This window comes from Colias eurytheme, chromosome 9 (genome assembly GCF_061535395.1).
Source record: "Colias eurytheme isolate Ceu_HAF_F1 chromosome 9, ilColEury1 Martin Lab GWU primary, whole genome shotgun sequence".
NCBI classification, from domain to species: domain Eukaryota; kingdom Metazoa; phylum Arthropoda; class Insecta; order Lepidoptera; family Pieridae; genus Colias; species Colias eurytheme.
In genome coordinates, this window is record NC_142988.1 from 5724954 (window position 1) to 5748563 (window position 23610).

Sequence of the window (23610 nt, forward strand, 5' to 3'; positions counted from 1 at the left end):
ATACATCTACCTATTGCAGCTATGTAGTATATAAGTTTTTCTACAATTTATCCATGGTGTATAATCACTTCTTCCTTTAAATTTATGGCCAGTAAATATTCATGCAAAAGACAAGCCAGTAATTGAAAGCGCAGTGAGAAATCATTTCAAATACTTATTCCGCATTCTTAGAGATTTATATCCCTCTCTATCTTATTTTTACAAAATGATACACCTGAATTCTACTATGTTCCTTGTAATGTAATCTATAATTTTTAATTTAAAAATTATTTTCTTTTCATATTGCTGCCAATATTTATGAAGTAATATTATCGCTCATTTCACGCCTTTCAATCTAGGTAGTAGTCTTGACAGATATAGGTATTATTTTATTTGCATACATTTCAGTATTATAAATCTTCACATGAAAATATGTAAAATGTTTTCATTAAAGTGTGCGAAGGAAACCTAACATTTCCGAATTCTCAGCATCCAAATAACAGCTTAGTAAGTACACAATCAGATTAAACACAGTTAAGAGCGTAGAGCTATTACGGTATGATAAGAACTAAAGCCTCCCAGCTGTCACTCCGGCCAGCTTTGAGCTTGCAGTTTGCTACGCGTTATACCCCATTTCGAGTTGAAACGGCATCTACAATGAACTAAAGGGATCTCGTTTAGATGTGAACTGACCAGATACAAAGTTAAAGCGGGCATTATAAATCCGTATTAAAATAAATTATGTTAAAGGATTTTAAGTAAGCGACCAAATAAAAAAAGTAAAGACTGTTGTTTAATGTTGCAAAAATTCAATTGTTTTTACTTTACTGTGATTCTACCAAATTCTGTGTATTACCTATGTATTCTCTAGTTATACTCTATGTAGCATATATGATGTTAATTTAATTCATAAAAGACATCTATCACTTCATGTAGATTGTAGATGTATTCTTTTTTCTCAGTAGGCAATAATACATTATCAAAGTGTTGAAAAAGCAATATGTCGATTTCTAAGTGGGTATGGTTCGAGTGAGGTAGACAAACAAACTATATTTTATGATTATAATATTATGTCAATGAGGTAAAGTAATAATGCGATAATACGCATCAATAACCGAGATAAAGTTTTGATTGCGTCATAAATTTATCAAACAATATGATAAATAAATTTATTATTATTATCAAGCTGGAAATATAAATATTTTGCAGATTTTTTGTACACAAATGATATAAATATCAAACAGGTTTGAATAGCATGAAGCATTGGTAGGTAATGTTATGATCACCCGTGCCCAATAATCGATATAAGGTGAAGCTGAGAAAGGTATCTCGTTACTAAGTGGCTAATCTGGTCCTTTATAAATTGGGTTAACCCTCATAGATAATATTCCACGTAAAGGTACATACACTTTCCCTTAAGATTTTGGATTAAAATTATAACAACCTTTGAACAAAAGCTCTCCCATTAAGTATTAGTTAGTTCTTTAAAGAAACGAATCTTCAATGGCGGCGCTTATCATTCCCTCTCGCTCACACACGGCCGTACGGTATGCAAAAAAAAAATGGAAAAATAAAATCACTAAAATGTATTTGCTTTTCCCTATAATAGCTTTTATCATAAATTTACAATGACAATTATGCATTTGCGAAAGTAAATAATGTTTAATTGGAATTTGACAAAATATGTTCTTTGGGAAAAGTTGTTCAGTTTTATGGGCTTATTACAAGTATTATGGGGATTTTATTACATTCTGTATACGTAAATATGATAATTCATATAAATACACAAATACAATAACAAAAAAGGTTTGTCAACAAACAATTTGAAATAATTAATAAAATAATTATCAATTTACGTTATTTTTATTTTCTTTTTTGATGATCCTACCATCTGTCAAAGTCAGCTTTGGCCGCCATTGAAGATTCGTTTCTTTATTGAACTGACTAATAGCATAATCTGTGAAGGAATCTCTAAATCAACGTCAGCCTAAACAATACCATGTGTTGTACTCTTGTAATCCTTGACGTAATTTATTTTATACGAAATTCCATACGAAAAGGCTTCCTAAATAATAGATGGTCGATCATTTTGATTGGGCTTAAATATTGGGTTGTATCCCAAAATTTTTTGTACAAATATAATTGTATTAACGTAAAATATACCTACACCAGCTTATGGTATTCCCAGTGGAACTGAATTCGTATAGTAGATGCGAATAAGGAAAATAAGTGAGTAAATAAAGTTATTTATGAATGGAATATTTAATTTTCTAATACCAAAGGAAAAAGTCAGATGACCCTGTGTTTTGTCTTTCAGCTGTTTGCATTTCAGAAGAAGAGAAAAGAAGATTCTTGTGATCAAAATTTGAAAACAATTTTTATTGTCGAGGATCGCTGGCAGCCCAGGAGTGCTCGTACAGCTTAACCGGGCTTAGGTACGGTTCTTGACGGCGATTTGTGGATAAATGCCCATTTTACCACAGATATTACTATGCATGCAAGTTTGTATGTACCCACCTCTATGTACACGGTATACCTTCGGCAAACTCTGGATGAAACGATTTAGCTTGACTCCATGGAATTAGCAATTCATATAAACTTTATTGATCAGTGACATAACTATTAAATATAAAATATGATCCGTAAATCCATTTGGGCCAAACGAGCATTTTATTATCACATTTTCAGAAATTATTTCGAATCTGAAATTAACACCGTGCTCACTTTACGAGCAGAACCAAGATCTCGCAAAATTTGTCATTTCGTTAAATGGTTTACACCGAGAGTGAGGCATGAGAGAGAAATTTATCTTTCATTAAATGTAAATTATTATAAATGGGTTCACAGTGGAATTACACCGAAGTCTAATTTAACTATCTATGAATATAGCTATATCAGCAGCAGATTACCATCAACTTTATGCATGTGAGCGAATAATAAATGACAGAATTTGTATCACTCAAACAATTTACAGATTGATTCCAATTAAAAAAAACATACTTAAATTTTTACAGTGTCTGTTTTGTATAAATAATACTTTTATTTATTAGGAATTTCCTCAAATGTTCATATTGTAAAATCCATGTTATTGTTAGAGATAAAGAGAAGATAAAGTACTTGAAAGTCATCAGAACTTTATGTAACACTCAAATGAGATAGTACTTGCATCTAATTTTATGATGTAAACATAATGTTTATTACATCCTATTGTTTCATCCCATTTGCTCTTCAAAGTAAATATTTTAACTCATGGAAAATAGTGAATTTTGCAAACGGAAATAACGAATTCTGGTGTAGTAATAATGTGTAATAATAAATCGGTATACTAGGTTGTAGGTAATAGAAAAATATAATATACGTAGGTATTGCGTATATGTCTGTCTATTTTCTAATTTTCAACGTAGATCCGTGTCTTAAGAAAAATAACAGGGATCCACGTCACAAATGTCCCTCTATTTTTCACGCTTAGCGACGAAAACAAAAAGTTAAAGTAAATTTTTCTAAGACATTTATGAAAAAAGTTCCAAACAAATCCACGTTGAGTTTTATTACAAAAACTCTCTACAATTGGGTCGCTCTAATGTTCCACTTCAGTATTACCGACTGTATCTGAAAATATGTACAGGCCCATTTCTATTTCGTTCTTGGTCGCAAATCGCAATGCACAATACTTTAAAACTTTTATTTGAGTACTAGCTACTTCTATTTGCTGTTCGGAACTTGAATGGTACGTCAAACTTTATAAAAACTTTTTCCTTTTAACAAATTTTATTTGCATAATACAGTTGACTGGTTTTTTATTCGATCAATCATTAATATTTATATCGATTCATAACGCACGTCACGTAGTATTGAAAGATCGGATAATTAAGAAGAAGGTGCTAAAATCATTAGTCTTTCTTTATATTTTCTTGAGCCTATTCAATGAAACATCTAAAATGTTTCAATAGAAGTATCATCAACAACAAAAATAAATAAAGCTTTACCATCGACCTCATATAAAAGGTTCAATTTCTAAAGGGGTTTCATTTCTTTGGAAAAAGGCTAAGAGGCTAGTTAATAATACTATTTGCGTTTGAGGTTCTGAGAAGGAAGAAGATAGCAATCTGTAAGGTCACATTTATACAAATGAAAATTAATATGCATCTTACGGTAAACTTTAACAAAAGCATTTGTAACATTCAATCGTGGCCCATAGTGTATATGTTGCGTGTCAACGAATATGTCGCTAATTACTGTAAAAACCATAAAATTATCCAGTTTTAGCATTTTTGTTGTTACATATTATTCCTTTTTCATATCTTTCGAGTTTTTATTCGCATTTGCAGTTCCCGGTCTCATCTGGTTTTTCATTAAACTTAATTTACGTTTGTATTTGATTACTGGTTACTTACCTATTTGGTATTTAAAATTATTACAGCAAAATTGAAATAAATAGGTCTATATCGGTTACATCATGATCTTGAGTAATTTCATTTTATTTAACTAAATAAAAATTGAAGCTTTGAAATTTGAATATTCAGGTGTAAGTATTTTTACTTAGAAAGCTTACTCGAGCTACATATAAAAGGTGAATATTTAATTAATTTTAATCTCATTGTATCAACTCAAAACAAAATTTACAACGGTGGAAGAGAAACCTGCGGATGAATAGATATAATGCAATTGATATAAGGCCATTTCTCAGCAGAACTTAAAAAGTCATCTAATTTATCAAAGCGAAAAATAGCTAAAGTTAAAACAAAATGTTTGCAAAACTTAAAGATTTTTTTGTACCTATTCCTCAAATCAAATAGCTTTATATTTGTAGGTTATTTTTATTGCACGCCTCATAAGCGAAGCGTTGAGGTGGGTACTACTGTCACTTCGCGCAAAACATCTGATTTTTCAAACTTAAAATGTCTTTATGTATCATACATTGCACTTGTAAGATAATACATACACACACATATTAAGAAAAAACACTATTTTTAACATTCATGATATTTTTGATGTCATTTTTGTTATTTAAACTAGTTAAAAAACAGTTTAAAAAAGTTCTGTCTTGGACGTCCGTGTGTCTGTATGTGCGGAGGATTTTCTTGTTAACACGATAGCGACCGAAATACTTTACTAATCGAGTCTTTTTTTTTCTCTTATGCTTGAGTATGCTCAGGAATAGAACCCTTTCATTTTTCAGGGTCTGATTCGATGTGGTTTAATTGTTATTAAATAAACAAAAATAATAATTAATAAATAATTATTAAAAAAAATTATGAGGCGTGCACTTTTGGATTTTCCAAACTATTTATATTTTCCATACTCAAATGTACATAATATCTACAGTTCTATTCACGTTTAGTCAATTCACGATTTCTGTTGCCAATAAATTATAACCAACGTTATCATCAGATAATAGAAACACGACGCTGCACCGGCCGTTATCAATAATGAATTGTGAGTGTCCGCAAATACATGCTCCTATAATATAATAATATCATATAGTATATCTAGTATCTACTAACATATTTTCAATGTACTATATGAGTTTATTTACATAGCGAACCTTCCAAACACATTAATTGAAGCAATATGACATCTGCGTAATGTCTGTTTGGATGAATGTTATGTTTGTTTTTGTATCCAATAAAACTTGTTATAATTAATTACATAATATGAAGTTTCGTAATGGAAGTTTTGTCAGAAGGACTAAATACAAGGATATCAGTTACTTTCAATATTATCATTTTATTTTATTTGATCTTTCTGTGATAGAAATCTATAATATTATAAAGCTGAAGAGTTTGTTTGTTTGAACGCGCTAATCTCGGGAACTACTGGTCCGATTTGAAAAGTTCTTTCGGTGTTAGATAGCTTATTTATCGAGGAAGGCTATAGGCTATATGTCATCACGCTACGACCAACGGGAGAGAAGTCACGGGGGTGAAGCCGCGCGGAGCAGCTAGTGATCAATATGTGGTCAATGGCTAAGTGCCGAACTGTTAGTTTAGTAAGTACCTACCTATCTACCAAAGTATTCGGTACATGTCATATTATAGAAAAGGCTGTAATACTTTTCGTTCTTATATAGGTATGAATTCAAAAAGCACGTGCCCAGGTGGTCGTCACAGTTGTTATGACTGAGTGATTCTTGTCATTTTCTATCAAGTAATAATCTTCAGTTATATTTCAGGTACCTACTTTGTATCTACGTAGAAAATTTAGAGGTTCGCATGAAAAAATTAAGATCCTTAATATTGGAAACGTAAATAGAGCTTTTTTTATTTATTTTAGTTTCTACAAGACAGATGTGTTTTATCTTAAATATCACTTATCCTACAATGTAGGTTCGGCAAGGTAAAACGAAAATGCTACAATAAACGTTTAAGATTAACCCACAAGTGTCCCGACTCCCGTCTTATTCCTTTGTGACCAGTCGGGCTTATTCTATATATCTATACATACCTATGTCTTTGAGTTTTCGGTTAGTTGGAGAAGCTGAATCTCTCGTAAACCAAAAACCTTTTCAGTCCCTAATACCACAATACAAATTACTCTTAGTAAATTACAATATTTTTTCCTTTATTCCAAACATATTGACACTCAGTAATATATATATGAATTATTATTGAGTACCATAGAATTTAAAGTTATATATTCATTGCTTACCTATACGACTAATAGGGAGAGATATTACATTAAGATATTCCATTCGAAATTTATGTAAATCATACAAATTTATGCCTATTTGAACCTGATTCTTACGTCTACATCTGATTTATTATATAAAAACTGAAATGTACCTTTAAATACATATGAATATGAAGGGTAAAGATATACATAATAAATATATTTTATTGTTTCTTGTCAGTGAACTTTGTGACTTTTGTAAATATTGAGATAGTCTGATTTGTTTAATCCCTATTTTATTGCAATTAAATAAGGATCCTACTCGATGGCACGTAAACATCAGTTCTTTGAACCGGCTATAATTTTTACTTTGAATAAAGAGAGCGCTTACAATTGTCTGTGATATTTTAACCTTTTTTAAAACAAATACATTTTACCTTTTAGGTCATCGTTATTTTGTAGCTTTCAACTTAAAAGATTGGATTAGCGTTCGTTGAGTTGAAATAATATTTGGCTTATACTTTAAGTCATTGCTTTTATAATGTAATAGATACTTTTGTTTAATAGATATCTACGCATATTATCCATCTGCGTATAACTGCTACTACAAAATACATTGTAACAATAATTAATTACAATTATATATAACTGACGTCTTTTTCCTTTGCGTAGTGGTAATTAATAATAAAGTGAACAAAGAACAAAATGGCTCTATCTTCATTAATTAATTGTGCCTAATAAAAAGTCTTGATCTACACCTTCAATTACTTTCGTCTAAAGAAATCGATCATTTAGGTAAGCAATATATTATAATACATCTGCGCCTACTATACTTAATAGTTAATACTAGTAGAGTGGGTCCGTACTCCGTACTTTTATGTGACAGATATTATGAGACTATATTTCTTATAATAGCGTATAATATAAGAAAATACTATAATAAAATATTGTCTAGACTCTGGAGTCTAGACGTTATTGCAATGCACTTCGACACACATGAAGCACCACCGCATCTTATTGCGAACCTATAACGCATCTAACAAAGGGAGTATCTAACCTCGAAAACCCATTAATTCATATTTATTACCCGCGCATTTATGAAACATAAAAAGTTTACGAGAAGGTAGAAAGGCTGCAGGCATATTCTAGCCCGCTCAGTTTATGGGTCACCTTAAATAGAGCTTTAATTATACAGGGAGATTTATAGCGACGGCTAATGAAAATCCCGATGCTACCGACAACATAAATTAAAATTTGTTATACCATAATCTATAATAAGATTTGCTTTCGTTCTCTAATCTAACAGTTAGGTACACGTCGTATTAAATATTTATTCTGGCATAAAATATGTAATAAAATTTTATACTTTGTATATCCGTTACAATAAGATCTTAATTAATTTTAAATCATAAAATATCACAGCGTTTTGTCAGTATTGCGTTATAAATCACCTGCGAAATAATATGTACTTTTCATGTCAGCACTTAAAAATTATCTCCTCGTTCTTGATTTGAAACGTGTCGGCCGGAGCGGAAAAAATAAACAAAACTGCTTATTTATCCAGACAAACGCTATAATTATCGCGTTTTCCATTTTAAACTTTGAGTCGGAATATATTTTACAAAATTATGTAAACTGTGACAATATCAGAAAACAAAAACACATTTCATATGCTTATGTAAATTATATAACCATTAATAAGATTTCAGATAAATTATCAATTTTTGGATTCTATTTTCATTTATTATCTAATTTTTAAGTACCTACCTAAATATTTAATACATCTGACTTATTGTGATGTGTGACTATAATATAAATATTTTCCACTTGCTGCACTATTTTATCATGTATCAATGATGAAAATCACCTACTTTATACAATCAATCACAAAAAGCTGGTTTTGACAGGGATCGCGAAGGATATGCTTCTGTGAAAATTGCAAAATTTATTGCGCTTACCGCGTGCTTAAACGTTTTTCCTGTTCTGGGATTGAAATAGATTGATGGATTTGGATAGTAATATCGCGTAATGTTATTTTTTGCAGGTGGAGGGGGAGTAAGCGCGGGGCGCGCGGCGCGGGGTGATGCCGGTGCGCAAGGGGCTGCTCGCGCCCCAGAATACCTTCCTCGATACTATCGCCACTCGCTTCGATGGAACACGTAAGCTTTTTTATATGAAAAAGTCGAAAAAAGGCCTTATAGAAATGTTGTATGTGATCGGTAGCGTGACACGGTTCAATTATAGTATTCAATCACTTTTTCAAAGTTGTGTTTATCTATCACCAATATTATGGTTTTTATTAATATTCCATTTATTATTGGACAAATTTAGTAATAAAGAATGTAGGTAGAAGTTTTACGATGTATTAAATTGCTGCTATCGTTTTCAATATAACGAGTAAAATATTCAAACATTTTTCGCTATCTTAAATCATTATTCAGTTTCATGTTTTCCATTAAATCTTTGTGGCCGAGCTCAGCAATTATTATGTGCAAATATCAATAAAGTTGAAAAAAATACTTTTTACACATCATACATTTCACTCTCCATGTAGGTCGTAGGAGATAAAACATTCATTGAATATTTTAAAATTAAATGACACGCTCTGAGCGAGCCAACGTTATGAAAAATTTTAACGGTCTGTAACTATGTGTACTTAGTAAATAAATATTTTAGAATTAATAATTTTCAAAATGAAAAGAGTAAAAACACGAAGTGAAAATGAACTACTGCCCTTTGAAATCAAAGGATTTTAAAACAGTTAAGTTGTTAAAAAACTATTAAAACGAAGACTATAATAATAGACTCATTCACTGTTACACTTCTGTTACACGTGTAAAATAAGTTTTTATAATTCCTCTTGAACAGTAAGTAGGATTTGTTATTTAATCTCTAAAAATAGCGTTTCTGTTAATGTTTCTTCATTAAGCGCTTCGGCTGTTGTTAAATATAGGCACATTTATTTTCTTTTTCCGTTTTATCGAAATAGAAAATCAGAATACAAAATATGAAATAACATTTTTTACCAACATTACATTATAGTTAATAGGTAGGTACTACGTGCAGAGTTGGAAACCTTTAAGTTTATATTTTAAAAATAGTAGATACTCTCCGAGAGAGCACCCTTGAGAATAATTGGTTGAAATCGTTGGAAGACAACGATATCGGGAACTCGTTTTTATTTGATCCACAACATCGAAAGGAAGTAGGAAGAAAGTTCCATTAATTACAGATATCTGGAGGGTTAATAGAGCTCTGGAAATACTTTCCCGCATTTGTACCACACAAAGAGCATTTGGGTGTGTTTGTTCTGCGTACTTACATGAATAATGACTATGAAAGGGGTCTGTGGGTAACGTACATATTGGGCCTTTTATTAGTCGAGTAGATACATATGAAAAACAAGCTTTCCATTATTTACATATAATGTAATAGTAACCGTTTCTTTTTATCTAACGGTGTTTGAAATACATATTATGTTTGTATTCATAATATTTCGTTATGAAAGATCGCAGGGATTAAACTTGCTTTTATTGTAAATCATTTAATAATGCCAAATGCCTATATAATCAATAACTTATTTGTCTTTTAACAAAATAGTTTTATAGGTTAGGTCTTAGCTTCAGATAATGGAAAACCAACTATGTCAAAACGAAGACTTGTACGATTATCGCATAGGTATGCAGAGTGCAGACCCTTCTTCAGACAATATGCTTCACGTCTAATAACGTCCTTTATAATTAAAGGTATCCTAAAGCTCAGCAAACATTTCATGAATATGAGAGACTACTTATAAAAATAATAACTATTATGAGGGTGAAGCGTGAACACTGAACATGTTTGCATGTGAATAAGGGTGTATAATAATAATACATGTATTACACTTATGTAAATGTAGGTCAATAGGTATATGAGAATCGAAGTGAGACTACATATTATATTTTCAGGATTGTCAGGTATCCAAAATATTTAAGCATTTTGTTAAAAATATTATTAGGTAGGTATATTGTAGAGGTAAACTGGTTACAGGGATCAAGATAACATATTGTTTCCAAGAACAGCAAGTCTCTATAATTCTTGTAACAATCGAAATCTATGCAAAGCAAATCTTAATGTTCTGTTAAACGATTCAGCTTTCCTATACATATTTGAATTGCAAACGATTTACTGCTTACACGGAGCTAACTCAACTACTCACAGTTTTGAAATGACTTGTACTATCAGTTAATAAACCAACGTTATATTTAGTAAATAAAATACTGCCTAGCTTCACTTTATTGTTTGATTGTAACCACTATTTATTTAGTTTAACCAAATATTTACACAATTAATTAATAGTGAACCACTAATGAGCGTGGCTAGCGAACAGTGACATACGTATTAGTATTACCTACAACTATTAAATAAATCATTACTTCTCTACATTTCGAGATAGCTGATTTTATTGTTCATTTCAGCGTTCTAAATGCGATGGTGATGCGAGTAATAAAACCAAGAGTATTAGGGCTTTAAATTTGATGTGCAACATTTAATTGAAGTGGTCGAATTATGAGTAGCAATTGGCGCCAGTTTCAATTAACTGAGTGTTATTTCGATACAGTCGAATCCTCAGCGCATTGACCGTAGGTACCTACTCCAGTAAAATAAGCCAGAGATTCGCCAACGTGCACCATATTGCAGTCATGACCGCAATAAAGTTATTTCTAGTTAAATGGGCCTATTCGCTGCGTGAATTCTTTTCCTGCAAACAAGAACAACTTTATATGAATAAAAAGCGACTGCAGATATAACCTAAGAGCTTTGCCTAAGAGGTTGTAGAAAAAGTATTTCCTGATTGCGTAGCTTGACATTTTCGCTCATCATTGAAGTAGAATCTAACCAATCTACATTGCATTTATTATTTTTTCAGTTTCTTAAACATATAAATAAACATCCATATATTATAAAATAACGAGCGCTTGTAATCTTATGTTCATTTTGAGCGTTTAGACTGCGAACTATTTTTATTATTTACACATACTCCATATTTATTTACATGCATTAGGTATACATGAAATTTATAAATCATACATGAAAAAATACATGATGGAAAATGCGTGTTTCTTGAATATTAATGTGTGTTTTATTACCCGTCACTTTGCCTTAGAGAATAAACAGTCTAACAACTTGGAGAGCGACTTCCTGTAATATAATGTATGGCTATTGGGTATATGTAACCTTATGAAACAAATATGAGAAAATAATACACTATAATACAGTATTATCAGCGATGGTAAAGATAAATTGCTTCCCTGAATTACAATCAAGTATTTTAAGTAATGATTGAAACACACAATGGCATTTTCGTCCACAAAGGCCTGTAGAATATTGAAAGAAAATAATAATAAGCTCAATACACATTTTCATCAATTTTCAATTTTGGTGAACAAATATTGACGTACCTGGAGATCCGCTTCATGACCGCAAAGTTTTTATTATATATTTTCTTTCTGTTCTTATACAAAAACTTTGGAACTGGGATTATTTATGAAAATATTATGATAAGTTTCAAGAGGGATGAAATAAGATTTAAGGTCGTGTCTCATTGATCCATGGGTATTAGAGAAAATCATTTTGGCTTCACTTCTGAATAAGTTAAATGAATGCGAGTTTCATCGCATTGATCAGAATTGCGAAGAATTTGGGGTGAAATATAAATTACCGTACCCCGTTACTATCTCTCTCTTTGTATTTTTTAATCATTCTATGGGATATATTTGAAAAAATAAATGTATATTTAGACATCGTTTTATACACAGACCGACAACTCTGTATGAGTTGGTATCTAGGTATCATTTAACGTATTATTTCTAAACAAATTTGTTTACACTAACCTAACTATCAAGCTGATAGCGTAACTTGTTTCACTATAAATAAAGGAAATATCATCTAACTTGATTGTGGCGGGACGTTAAATTTCATTATAACTGGAAGTCGTTAAGCACCTGTCCGTAGACTGGAGACATAATCGAATGGGGACTGAGTACGGAGGGAGCAGACGTCTGCTAGACTAATTAACTATAACTACATCAAGATAACATTACTGTTTCACAATTTAAAACAACACTCAAAACTGCAGTTGAGCTATCGCTTCTAACTATTTTTAATTTTAGTTTTACTCCGCTGCGCCCGGTTTAGCCCAGGACGGCAACAAAAAATATAGTCTATGTAACCCTGGAATTACGTAGCTAACTAACTACGGGTGAAATAATTTCAACGAATATTCTTTCCTCTTTCGAATATGTGTGTTTTATATACTTACTAAAATTTCACCATGAAATAAAAAAACTAACAATGATTTATTCGCCTTTCTATTAATTATTATTTATTATGACTCGATATTGACAGAATTTTCAATGAGATACAGCCAGTTATTAGTTAGCTATTTAGAAGGAGGAATTAAGGCTACTTAGGGCGAATGGAATAGCGGGCGTCACCGTCACCTCTTCATCATCACTACATAGTATAAAACAAAGTCGCTTTCTCTGTCCCAACTCCCAATGTCCCTATGTATGCTTAAATCTTTAAAACTACGCAACGGATTTTGATGCGGTTTTTTTTAATAGATAGAGTGATTCAAGAGGAAGGCTTTAGTGTATAATTTATTATGTTTTAGACAAAGCGGGCGAAGCCGCGGGCGGAAAGCTAGTCGTTTTATATAATAATAATTATTGCCTTCTTAAAATGATGCCTGTGATGCGACATTTTAGCTTTAGTTATTTAAGATCCCTTTTTTATTTACATTGCCAATTTAAGTTTATAATACCTAAAGCGTTGATCAAAACGGTCAGTTTATCACAAAATTAATAAAATTAACATAAATTGAAAATCAATTGATTCCAACATTAAATTATAGGTATTTGATTTAGGTAGTCATCAAATAGATGTGAGTGAATTTAACGCACTGATGATAATAACGTGTTTTCACCGAAATTTTGGCATAGTGTATTCATATTTATGAAATGGTTAGATATATTTTAACATCTTATCCAGGCTGTCGTTCTTATATAATACTAGCGACCCGCCCCGGCTTCGCACGGGTGCAATGCTGATACTAAATACACTACAGAAAAACTGTGAACGTTGTATATAAAAACATAGCGGCCCGCTCCGACTTCGTATTAGATAGCCTGGCGGCCGGCCGGTACCGCCGCAAACGCTACGTCCCGCAATTTTTAAATCTGTAATATCTTCGAAAATATTCACTTAAATCATACGGTGTAAAGGGCCATATAGATCTATATTAAACGAACAATGTATTCAAGGTATTTAATTGGTTAAGGATTAATGCTGTATTGGTTAAAATCGCATCGAAAATTAGCCATTATTTTTCGTAAAAAGTAAATGACAAAAAAATGTTATTGTGGGTTATCCATAAGAGATAGACATATACCATCGCGGACTTTTCTATAGACCTTTTCAATGTGTATAATACTTAGTACATTATTTTGATAAAACTCGTAGGGTTCAGCCTGCGGTAAGCGGAAAAAATGTAATTTTTTACGACATCACTTTAGAAACCACAAAAATAACAGTACTTCTCCACTATTTAATGGATGTTATTATACATATAAACCTTCCTCTTGAATCACTCTATCTATTAAAAAAAACCGCATCAAAATCCGTTGCGTAGTTTCAAAGATTTAAGCGTACAAAGGGACATAGGGACATAAGGACATAGGGACATAGGGACAGGGAAATCGACTTTGTTTTATACTATGTAGTGATATATATATCTAATTAAATAATTTTAGGAAACTGAATTATAACGATTAGTCCATCTCATAGTAAAAATTAGTTATATTTCCGAGGCAAAGAAATAATTTTTGATGTTTGACGTTAAGGAGCTTGAAAATTCAGTAGTTGGGTACCTACCTAAGTTTTAAGTGAGGCTACATATTTTATGTGAATGTTGCAAAGTTGCAGCAAGTTAGAACGCAGTGTTATATGTTGTCAAACACAAATAAACTTAAGTTATAACATTCTTGTTATTTTCCTGAACATAGAGAGAAGTTAACATTATTTTCTTAAAAATTGTAAAGCGTTTTCTACACAAACTGAACGGTGGTTTCGAAGAAATGCATTATGTTGATATGTATATTGATTTATATAAGACTTTGGTAGACGTTTAGAAGGCTAAATGTACACGCTATTAAACGAAATGAAATGTGGTTCCGTTGTACAATGCAGGTTTAGCTTTCAAATCGCATACAATGACACGATGAGCTAGGTAGTCATAACTAGGTAACTGACTCTTGTTTATTATTTAAAAAAGACGTGTGGCACTCGGGGACTGCCGCGGTAAAGCTATTGCATAGCATGCCTTCAAGCCACACCTCCGAGCCCGTCGGAGTGGGGAGCGTGAGGTTTTTTCGTTACGGAATTTCTCGATTCGGTCCCTGCGCTCAAGGCCCGCGATAGAAGCTATGCAATAGCTTAAAAAAATACCAAAATGCCGATGTAAATAAAAGACACACACTTTTTGAATTTTGTGTCAAATCAATTATGAAAACCTGATATTTATGAAAGCAGACAGTTTCTTTATAAGTATTTCATATGAAACGCAAATAGACATTAAAGCTTTCGCAATTATCAGTTGTCGCGTTGACACAAAAGCTAAAAGCAAAAAGTTCCATGAAAAACCTGACGTGCAGTGAAAAGAATCGCTACTCTACTTATAACTTCTAAAATGCGAGTGGGAATATAACAGGTACCTACGTTCTTTTTTCTCGTAAAACAAACATATGCATTGTAATTTTCACATCTATGTACCTAGATATGTACTCTTATTTATTGAAATGTGAGGAGATATTATAACACCTATGTATTGTAATGTAGTCAAAACATGATTGTGTAAAAAAGGTTTCTGTTAGCGTAAGTAGGTATTGAACTTTTCTTCTAGTTAGTTTGTAATTAGATTAACATAATATAATTTAAATGCCAAAAATAAACTTTAAGTAGGTAGGTATTATGTTTCTAAGAAAACAATGCTTATCTAACACTTTATTATAACCATAATAAAATGTTTTATCCTGTAAAACATTTTGGTAAGCACTTTAATTAACAACCAATGTGTAAAACTTTATTTCTCTTCACGTCTGAATCAAGTCTCGCCTCGCCTAATTGAGAAAGTTTTTGTAACCTTCCAGCGGTTCCAATAAATATATTTGACCCCGAAAATAACTTCTTCATTCTATTCAATATTTTATTCAAATTATTTTTTTTTATTTTATTCAACGAATGTCTCTAATTGGAAAGTCATGTACCTTCTTATAGGTACGTAAATATTTGTGTAAGTCGAGTCACACGGAGGAAGACTCCTTGTGCAGTTCAAACTTCAAAATTTTTCGCAAAATGCACTGCATTCAAACTGGTTAATTAATAATTTTCATTCGCGTTACTCAATATTCAAATCAATAAGTGTTCTCTTGGAATAACGCTCTAATAATTACGAACCTATTCAATTAGCAAAGATCAATGAAATAGGTACGAGCCGGAGCAAATCAAACAACTTGAGAACCAAATCGGGTTAAAATAACATAAGTAGGTACTATGATATTAAGGGCTGATTTTTCAATCCTTGGTTAAAACTTATTCGTCGAATAATGTATAAAACTACCATTTTAAAAACGTATTCTAATTGCCCGTATTTGACAGTTTACGTGACATTTTAATGTAATCGTGTAATACTTTATTGGACGGATAAGTTTTATCCAAGCATTGAAAAATCGGCCCTTAGTTCAATTACAATAATCTATAATCAAATATATGTCAAAATCTGTCCCATGCCATTTTATTATAGACAGATGTACAATACACCAAGTGAATTGACCTGTAAGTAAGATGAATATCCTAGTTTCGTTACATTGTAGAGAAGCTATATTCAACCGCATCAGTGTCATCAATTTTCCCTTTTTTCCCGAGGGATCAGGTCATTGTAAGGATTGGAGCGGATTTATAAAGAATTACGCATCCGTGCAGCTTTTTTCGTAAAAGTTTTAAGTATGGTAGTTAATACGGATTATTATAATGGTGTTTAATGGATATTACGGATATTATAAAAATATGTGGCGACTGCAGATAACTAAATGCTCAAGTATAATTCATATTTTATTACGTTAAAGCAATAAAAGTATGCACATTGCACATATTATGTTGAAAAGATCAATTTTAAATAGATTAAAATAAAAGCTAAAGTATTTAACTAGCCTAAACGAACACCTGTTTAACTTTATTAGACAAAGAAAAACCTTCGTCGTGTTCGAGAAAAACAGCTATTCAAACAAATTTGTTGGCGTTATCGGACCTCGCAAGTCCATCAAAAAAGGTTATATTATATGATGTACTTATTCAGGTGTATGAGTTTGAATGCGCCGTTAGCAGGTGGGTGATCGTGGAGAATCGGGTGGAGCAATCAAAACTTATCCCTCGGACTTATATCACTTTGTAATATTCCTGAAGGTTGGCTGCGCTTTAGACTTTAGTACTCACTGCACAAGTTAGACTGCCCTCCGGAAAGTTATTTATTCGTTATGTTTATTTGAAATTATTTAATTATACACTAAAGCCTCTCCTCTCTCCTGGGAGTGTTTCAAGTTGGTCTGTTCATATTTTTCTATCTATTATTCAACTGGATAACTGTAGCGAATTTGATTATAAAATAGTAATCTGGTAACTTAAGGTGTGGTAATATGTAGCTGAACCTATATTATAAGGTTTGTATTTATTTTGAAAATGGAACTTCAAAAATAAAAATTCCAAAAATAAAGATTTAAATATAGAGCTACCTACTTAATTGAGGAAAAAGGTATGGAATATAATATGAGTAATCTTAGATCATGTTTTTAATTATAAAGATACTTATATCCAATTTCTAAATAAGATTATTAAAATTCCCACCACTCTCATCCGGTAGGTATATTTTCGTATGAAAGACAATTGCGAATTACCAAAGAAAACCGTATATAATTTTTTGGGAAGATGAACAAAATTTGAGATTAGATACAGGTAGGGTGAAAAAGGTTTTATAGACAGTGTGTATATAGGAAAAACGTACTTGACCCGCCTTAGCCCGGAGCTGTCTTTGATGGAAACAATAGATATCGACCTATAGGTAAAGAATTTCAGAAATGTAGGTAGGTAGTAGAAAAATTTCAATTGACACGAGATTGGTGAATGCCTGATTTTTTAGTTTTATTCCGCCTAAATATATCTATTAGTTTTTTCCACATTTTGTTAATTATTTGTTTAAAGAGCTTTTACGCACGTTATAAATAAATTAGTCAATTTTTTAATGTTCGTAGAATTATATTTATATATTTTCGCATTCGTTAATACGAAAAGTATCTGTAATTTGGGCAATTCGATTCATTACTGCCTCGTCGTCGAATATTTTCTGGAGAAATCATCGTTTTAATCTTGGCTATATATTTTTTCCAGAATTGATTTTGATTTTTCGTTATTGCTTTAGCGTAAATCGGATAAAATGTAAATATTTTTCTGGCTACAGGCATACAATTTCATTATTCATTTTCATCAAACTAGTTGACAATGCGTGGGCTGATTCGAACCTGTAAAGTGCTCTAGTTATATGTAGGGTCTAGGCCTAAACAAAATTGATTACAAAAGTGGTTTCGATACGAAGGTTACATTTCTTAACCACAGTCCTTCACTTTTTATACTATATATGAATTTTTATAATTGATTCAATAAGGATATACATACTTACATGTATAAACCACATTTGATGTTCCGCTAAGTAATTTACTTATACTCTATATTATCGGTTTCATTAATGATTATGAAAGGAAGATATTACAGACGAGTGAATGAATCTTAATATAGATTCTACATCGTAATCTACTTATAGCTGTAATGGCTTTATAAATAAAGCGTATGAGAGTCTCGTAACAGCGAAATATAAATTATTGCTCAATAAAAGTGCGACTTTAAAAGAACGATTAGCGATAAGAGCTCTAATAAAGAGTTACAATACTTTCAAGAATAAATCTACTCCAATGTAGCTCAGATATATCTCATTCTCAATAGAAGTAGGTAAACAATGCAAAAAATAGAAACTGATAGGAAGTCCATTTTAACTCTTCTTTCTTCCTAAAAAAAGTTAAAGGTCGTTGTCCTGCGATAGTAAATGCAGTGTTGACTGTAACAAAAGATCGATTTAGTCTTTCACTATAAACATCAGATACCTAACATCGGGTCTGATTCAATTTTCCGTAATTGATATTACATCCTACAAAACGGCAAATACGACAAGAGGCTTAATCGTGGGTAAAGTAGATAGAGTCTACCCGCATCAATCACAGACCTCAAAGTTGCCGGCATAGATATAGAAACACGTTTGAACTGTTTCAATTTACGACGCTTCTAACAAATGAAACGTCTGTCACTTAATAATTCGGTATTCATATTGCTATCCACACAATTTTCGCCTCAAAAGTTAAGGGCACAATTACAGTGGAACAGATGCGAAATTGTGGAATAATTTCGCATGCATGCGTAGTCACTAAGCCACAAACTGAGATGATTTTGATTCATAGCTATCATGTTGTATTATTCTGCTTAAAATACCATATGCATGGTATTGTAACAATGTTTACTGAGAACACATCGGGTTAAAATTAGCATTCGCATTGAATTAATTCACGTTATGAATGTGGTTAGTGGTTACCAATTGGACTAAATTAAGTGCAGATATTCATACTTCGAGCAACAGCTGGTCCGATTTGTTCGCTCGGTCTATTTATAAAGGAAAGTAAATATTTAAATTAAAAGCCATTCTGGATTTTAAATTAATAGCTTTGATTACACAATCAACGCGATATTTGTTAAACATTTCCTCCCAAATCAGTTTATCGGAACAATAGGGAAGTCTCCTGTTAAAAGTACGATATACAATATTTCAGTGGCATAAAATAAAGTAGAGCTAGACAATCAGTATTTTTCAAGCTTGTTTTATGTAGGTAGGTAACCTATATGTTATTATAGGGGATAAGGGATTGAATTCGCGGTCACGTTATCGACCTCTGACCTACCGGGTAAAAATTTGATTGGAAATTGATAAAACAAACACAGTATTTTACTATGACTACCTACTAGATATATATTTATAGATTACAACCAACAATACGAAGCTCAAATATCTTATAATGTGTATTTACGCATGCAGACAGCAACTTCGTGTTGGGGAACGCGCAGGTGCCGTCGTACCCCATCGTGTACTGCTCGGACGGGTTCTGCGAGCTGACAGGGTGGGCGCGCGCGCACATCATGCAGAAGGGCTGCGCGTGCAAGTTCCTCCACGGGCCTGACACACACGAAGACCACCGCCGCGAGATCGACGCAGCCCTCGACTCTAAACATGAACTCAAGCTGGAGCTCATCTTCTATAAGAAAATTGGTAATTTTATTATCCAACTAGCTTTCCGCTTGCGGCTTCATCCGCGATTTCAAAGAAAAACCCAAATAGTTTCCGTTCCTGTGGGATTTTGGGGATAAAACCTATTGTATGTATTAATCCAAGTTTCCCTCTATGTGTGTGCCTTATCGGTTCAGTAGGTAATCAGTAGTATTTGCGTGAAAGAGTAAATAACATCCATATCTAAATACTCACAAACTTTCGGATAGAAATTTGGCTATTTAACTATAAAGCAATGAGTGTTTTGAATAAGTGTTTATGCATGCAGACATAAATTGGGTCAAGTTAAACGCCATCCGTGCATGTGAGTCGAATCGGGTCAATCGCGCATCAGTGAAGTTATCAAAGCTAGATCTGTGTATTGCTCTTTCTGCATTGAGGTGCATTATTTGCTTTTCCAATTTTGTCTAAATAAAACTAGGATAGGAGTTGGATAAGCTGTGTCAAGCAGCAAGCTTTATAGCACGAAGGGATTTGCGCGCTCTCGGTGATCTATTGATCGCCTTTATCTCATCACTTTCCATCTAACGAGTGAGTTCATATATGTTTAATAGGTTTTTGTCATATTTCGCATTCATTAATAACAAATGTAATTTGTTTAAAATTAAACAATTGTTTTAATTTGTGTAGATCACACAAAAATAGAAACAATCGAATAAGATAAACACTAGATAAGCCAAATAATATTGTGACGGTTACTGTAATAGCAAGTTCCGGTGATAAACTTCGCTATTGAATACTAAAGAATAAGGATCACTCTTATCTTTGGATTGCACTTGACGGCTCAATTTAATTGCAAATTGGAAAGCCAATTCTGATCACATCTTTTCAATTTTCATTATCTATTACATTATAAGAGTTTAATAGATATCAAATACATAAATGATGAATTAAAACACAATGGAGCTGTGAAAATAGAGTTATAATTAAAATTTATGTTCAGTTAAATCGGTATAAATGAATTTATACCTTTAATATATCTTTAATATTTGATTTAATCCCAGTGATTTTAGAAATCTGTCAAAGGACCTTGACATGACTGTGAAGAAAATCGTTAAGACTTAGGTTACGTTACCTACGCTTATGTTTCTTTAAATTCTTCAGATATTTCTTTCAAATTGTTAACACAATATTTCATTATAGCAACAATCACTCATTTCAATTAGAAATAAGGCTTTTAATTATCTGATCTTGTTCTCTTTAACCCAATTGGATTGATTGCTTTTGTTCTCTTATCTCTCTAATACAAACTACTATAATGATTAAATGTATTCAATAGGGATATAACCATACTCAGTAAATGTTTTAATTTCAACAGTATGTTCAAGCCTCAGTGGGTATTTAAAATCGAAATTCTAGGTATGCTAAAAGATCTCTATGTACAAAAAATTACAGACATTAAAAATAAATACTAACTTTCTAGTTTTTTTTAATATATATATGTACATATTTACTGTGATTTTTATTATTACACATAACTACATTTTGATGACTACAGCTGCGGTTTGATACATCGTAACTTTTAACACAAATTCCTAACTTGTATTTGATATTTTTTCATGAATTAAGCAAATTTTCGCAGACTCATTTTAAAATTCACTTGAAAAGTAGAGGATATTATTTCAAGTTGTCATCGCCACTCTGGAAGTTGAAATACAGCTAATTACTCTTAGTCGAGTTTCTTGCCACTCACAGTAAATTAGTCGTTTCGTTTAAATTTACAAGAATAACAAACCTTTTATTTCACAGTTTGAAAAAGAGCTTTATTGGGACGGAAAAATGAAAAAAAGGGTCTTAAATTTATGACGGAAAGAAAATGATTAGGATTTTCGTGACCAAAATACATAAATTCATATGCTTTATTAGATGGAAAATTTGTACTGAGTAGATAATTATTCCAAACACAAATATACTTATGTGAGATATGAAGGAAATATTTAGCAGTAAATGAAAACACTTTAATTGTGTACATAAAAGCTTTTCAACGCGTTCCAAGCCGCTATCGTAAACAAAATCCTATAACAAGTTTACGATTCCTTTCGTCAAAATTAAACTTTTACAAGCACACAGATGTGCGTTGTCACAATTCTTTTTACAAACAAGTCTTTGGAGTTTTAAATACTATTTAATTATAGTAGATATAATTATTCAGCTGCTGAATATTAAGACCTTAAAATTGATATCATTTTGGTGGGTATACATATCTACATATTATGTTGCTTTCACCTCCACAAAAAATAAACTCAGTAAAATACTAAGAATAAAATATAAGCTGTTTAAATAAAATGCAAACATGATGTTTTAAATTAATGATAACATCCACTCAAATCCAAGAACTTCGGGAAGAATGTGGACGTAATTATCGACACGGGTTGGTATTTCAGTAGAACGTTGTAAACATCGTCTAATGTTATTAAATAATAAAAAAATGTTACTGTAGGTTTTATGTTGTTCATTTTCTAATTTAAATTAAATTAATGTATGTTTCATTCATAATTAATAAAAATTAACAAGAGTAGTATAGGCATTGCAAAGATTTCTAAAGTGTAGGTATAGTTTTATAGTTTAGTAAATTATTTAATTTTATAATAGGTACATTAATCACTAAAGATTATTAGAGATTTTCCACAACATAAAATTATTAATTAACGGTTGACCTACTATTACAGCTTTTTTTTCAATACTTACGCATATTCCATTAGTCCATTACATAAGTCTTATTTTACAGGAACACCTTTCTGGTGCCTGCTCGATATCGTTCCAATTAAAAATGAGAAACGGGAGGTCGTGTTGTTTCTCGCCTCATTCAAGGATATCACAAATACAAAGATGGCCGCCATGAATACTAATGAGGACTTCGATAGCGGTAAGTAGACTAAAACAATATTTTGAATGATACCTTAATTGCATATTACCTACCCTTTAAAATACTGTGTAAATATTGAATGTACCTATACGTACTCGTGCATTCTCTTCAAGCCTCTACTTCCAATTAAAATATACCTACTAGTAATAAAGGATATCTATAGTACTTAAGCATGACTACAAAATATATAGACCAATAGATAAGTAACAATTAAAATATTGCAATCCACCACGTAGATCTACCGAGCAATTACAAATTAGGCTCTTGCAATCATATAATGGGGAATACCTTTAGATTAGTAATAATATGATTATTGATATAACATAATTCTTTCGAAATGTACATTTTACAATCCTGTAACGTGTTCCGAGCACGTTGTTGTGACATTAGACCCCTCGTTGGATCGTCATCGCACGGTAAAAACTCATTTAAATGTTTGTAGGTGTTTCATTCAATTTGTGTTTTAGGTAGCTAATTAGCTAGCTTCAAATATGGTTTGGTAATTAGTTATTACTATTATTTTTATTTATTCTAAGAACGTTTTTCATAACAGTAGTATAGATTAGTGTAGAACCCTGGAAAAACTTCTCTTCAATTATATATGTAGAGCCGGCAATAGGTAATTATAATATTTAAACATTCTGTGATCAGAAAGGAAAGTAGGTATATATGATAACTCCCA

The 23610-nt window shown here is 31.7% G+C and overlaps 1 protein-coding gene across 4 annotated transcripts in view; it reads left to right on the forward strand.

The window, feature by feature from the left end:
* Positions 1–23610, forward strand: part of LOC149905788 (voltage-gated delayed rectifier potassium channel KCNH8-like) — a 42204-nt gene that overhangs the window by 8400 nt on the left and 10194 nt on the right. For all 4 annotated transcript variants that reach the window (XM_090105739.1, XM_090105740.1, XM_090105741.1 and 1 more), the window contains exons 2-4: positions 8633–8747; positions 19814–20044; positions 22791–22928. In XM_090105739.1, coding sequence (XP_089961865.1) covers positions 8672–8747; positions 19814–20044; positions 22791–22928 — 445 coding nt within the window. In that variant the 5' untranslated portion in view covers positions 8633–8671. The remainder of the gene's footprint in view (positions 1–8632; positions 8748–19813; positions 20045–22790; positions 22929–23610) is intronic.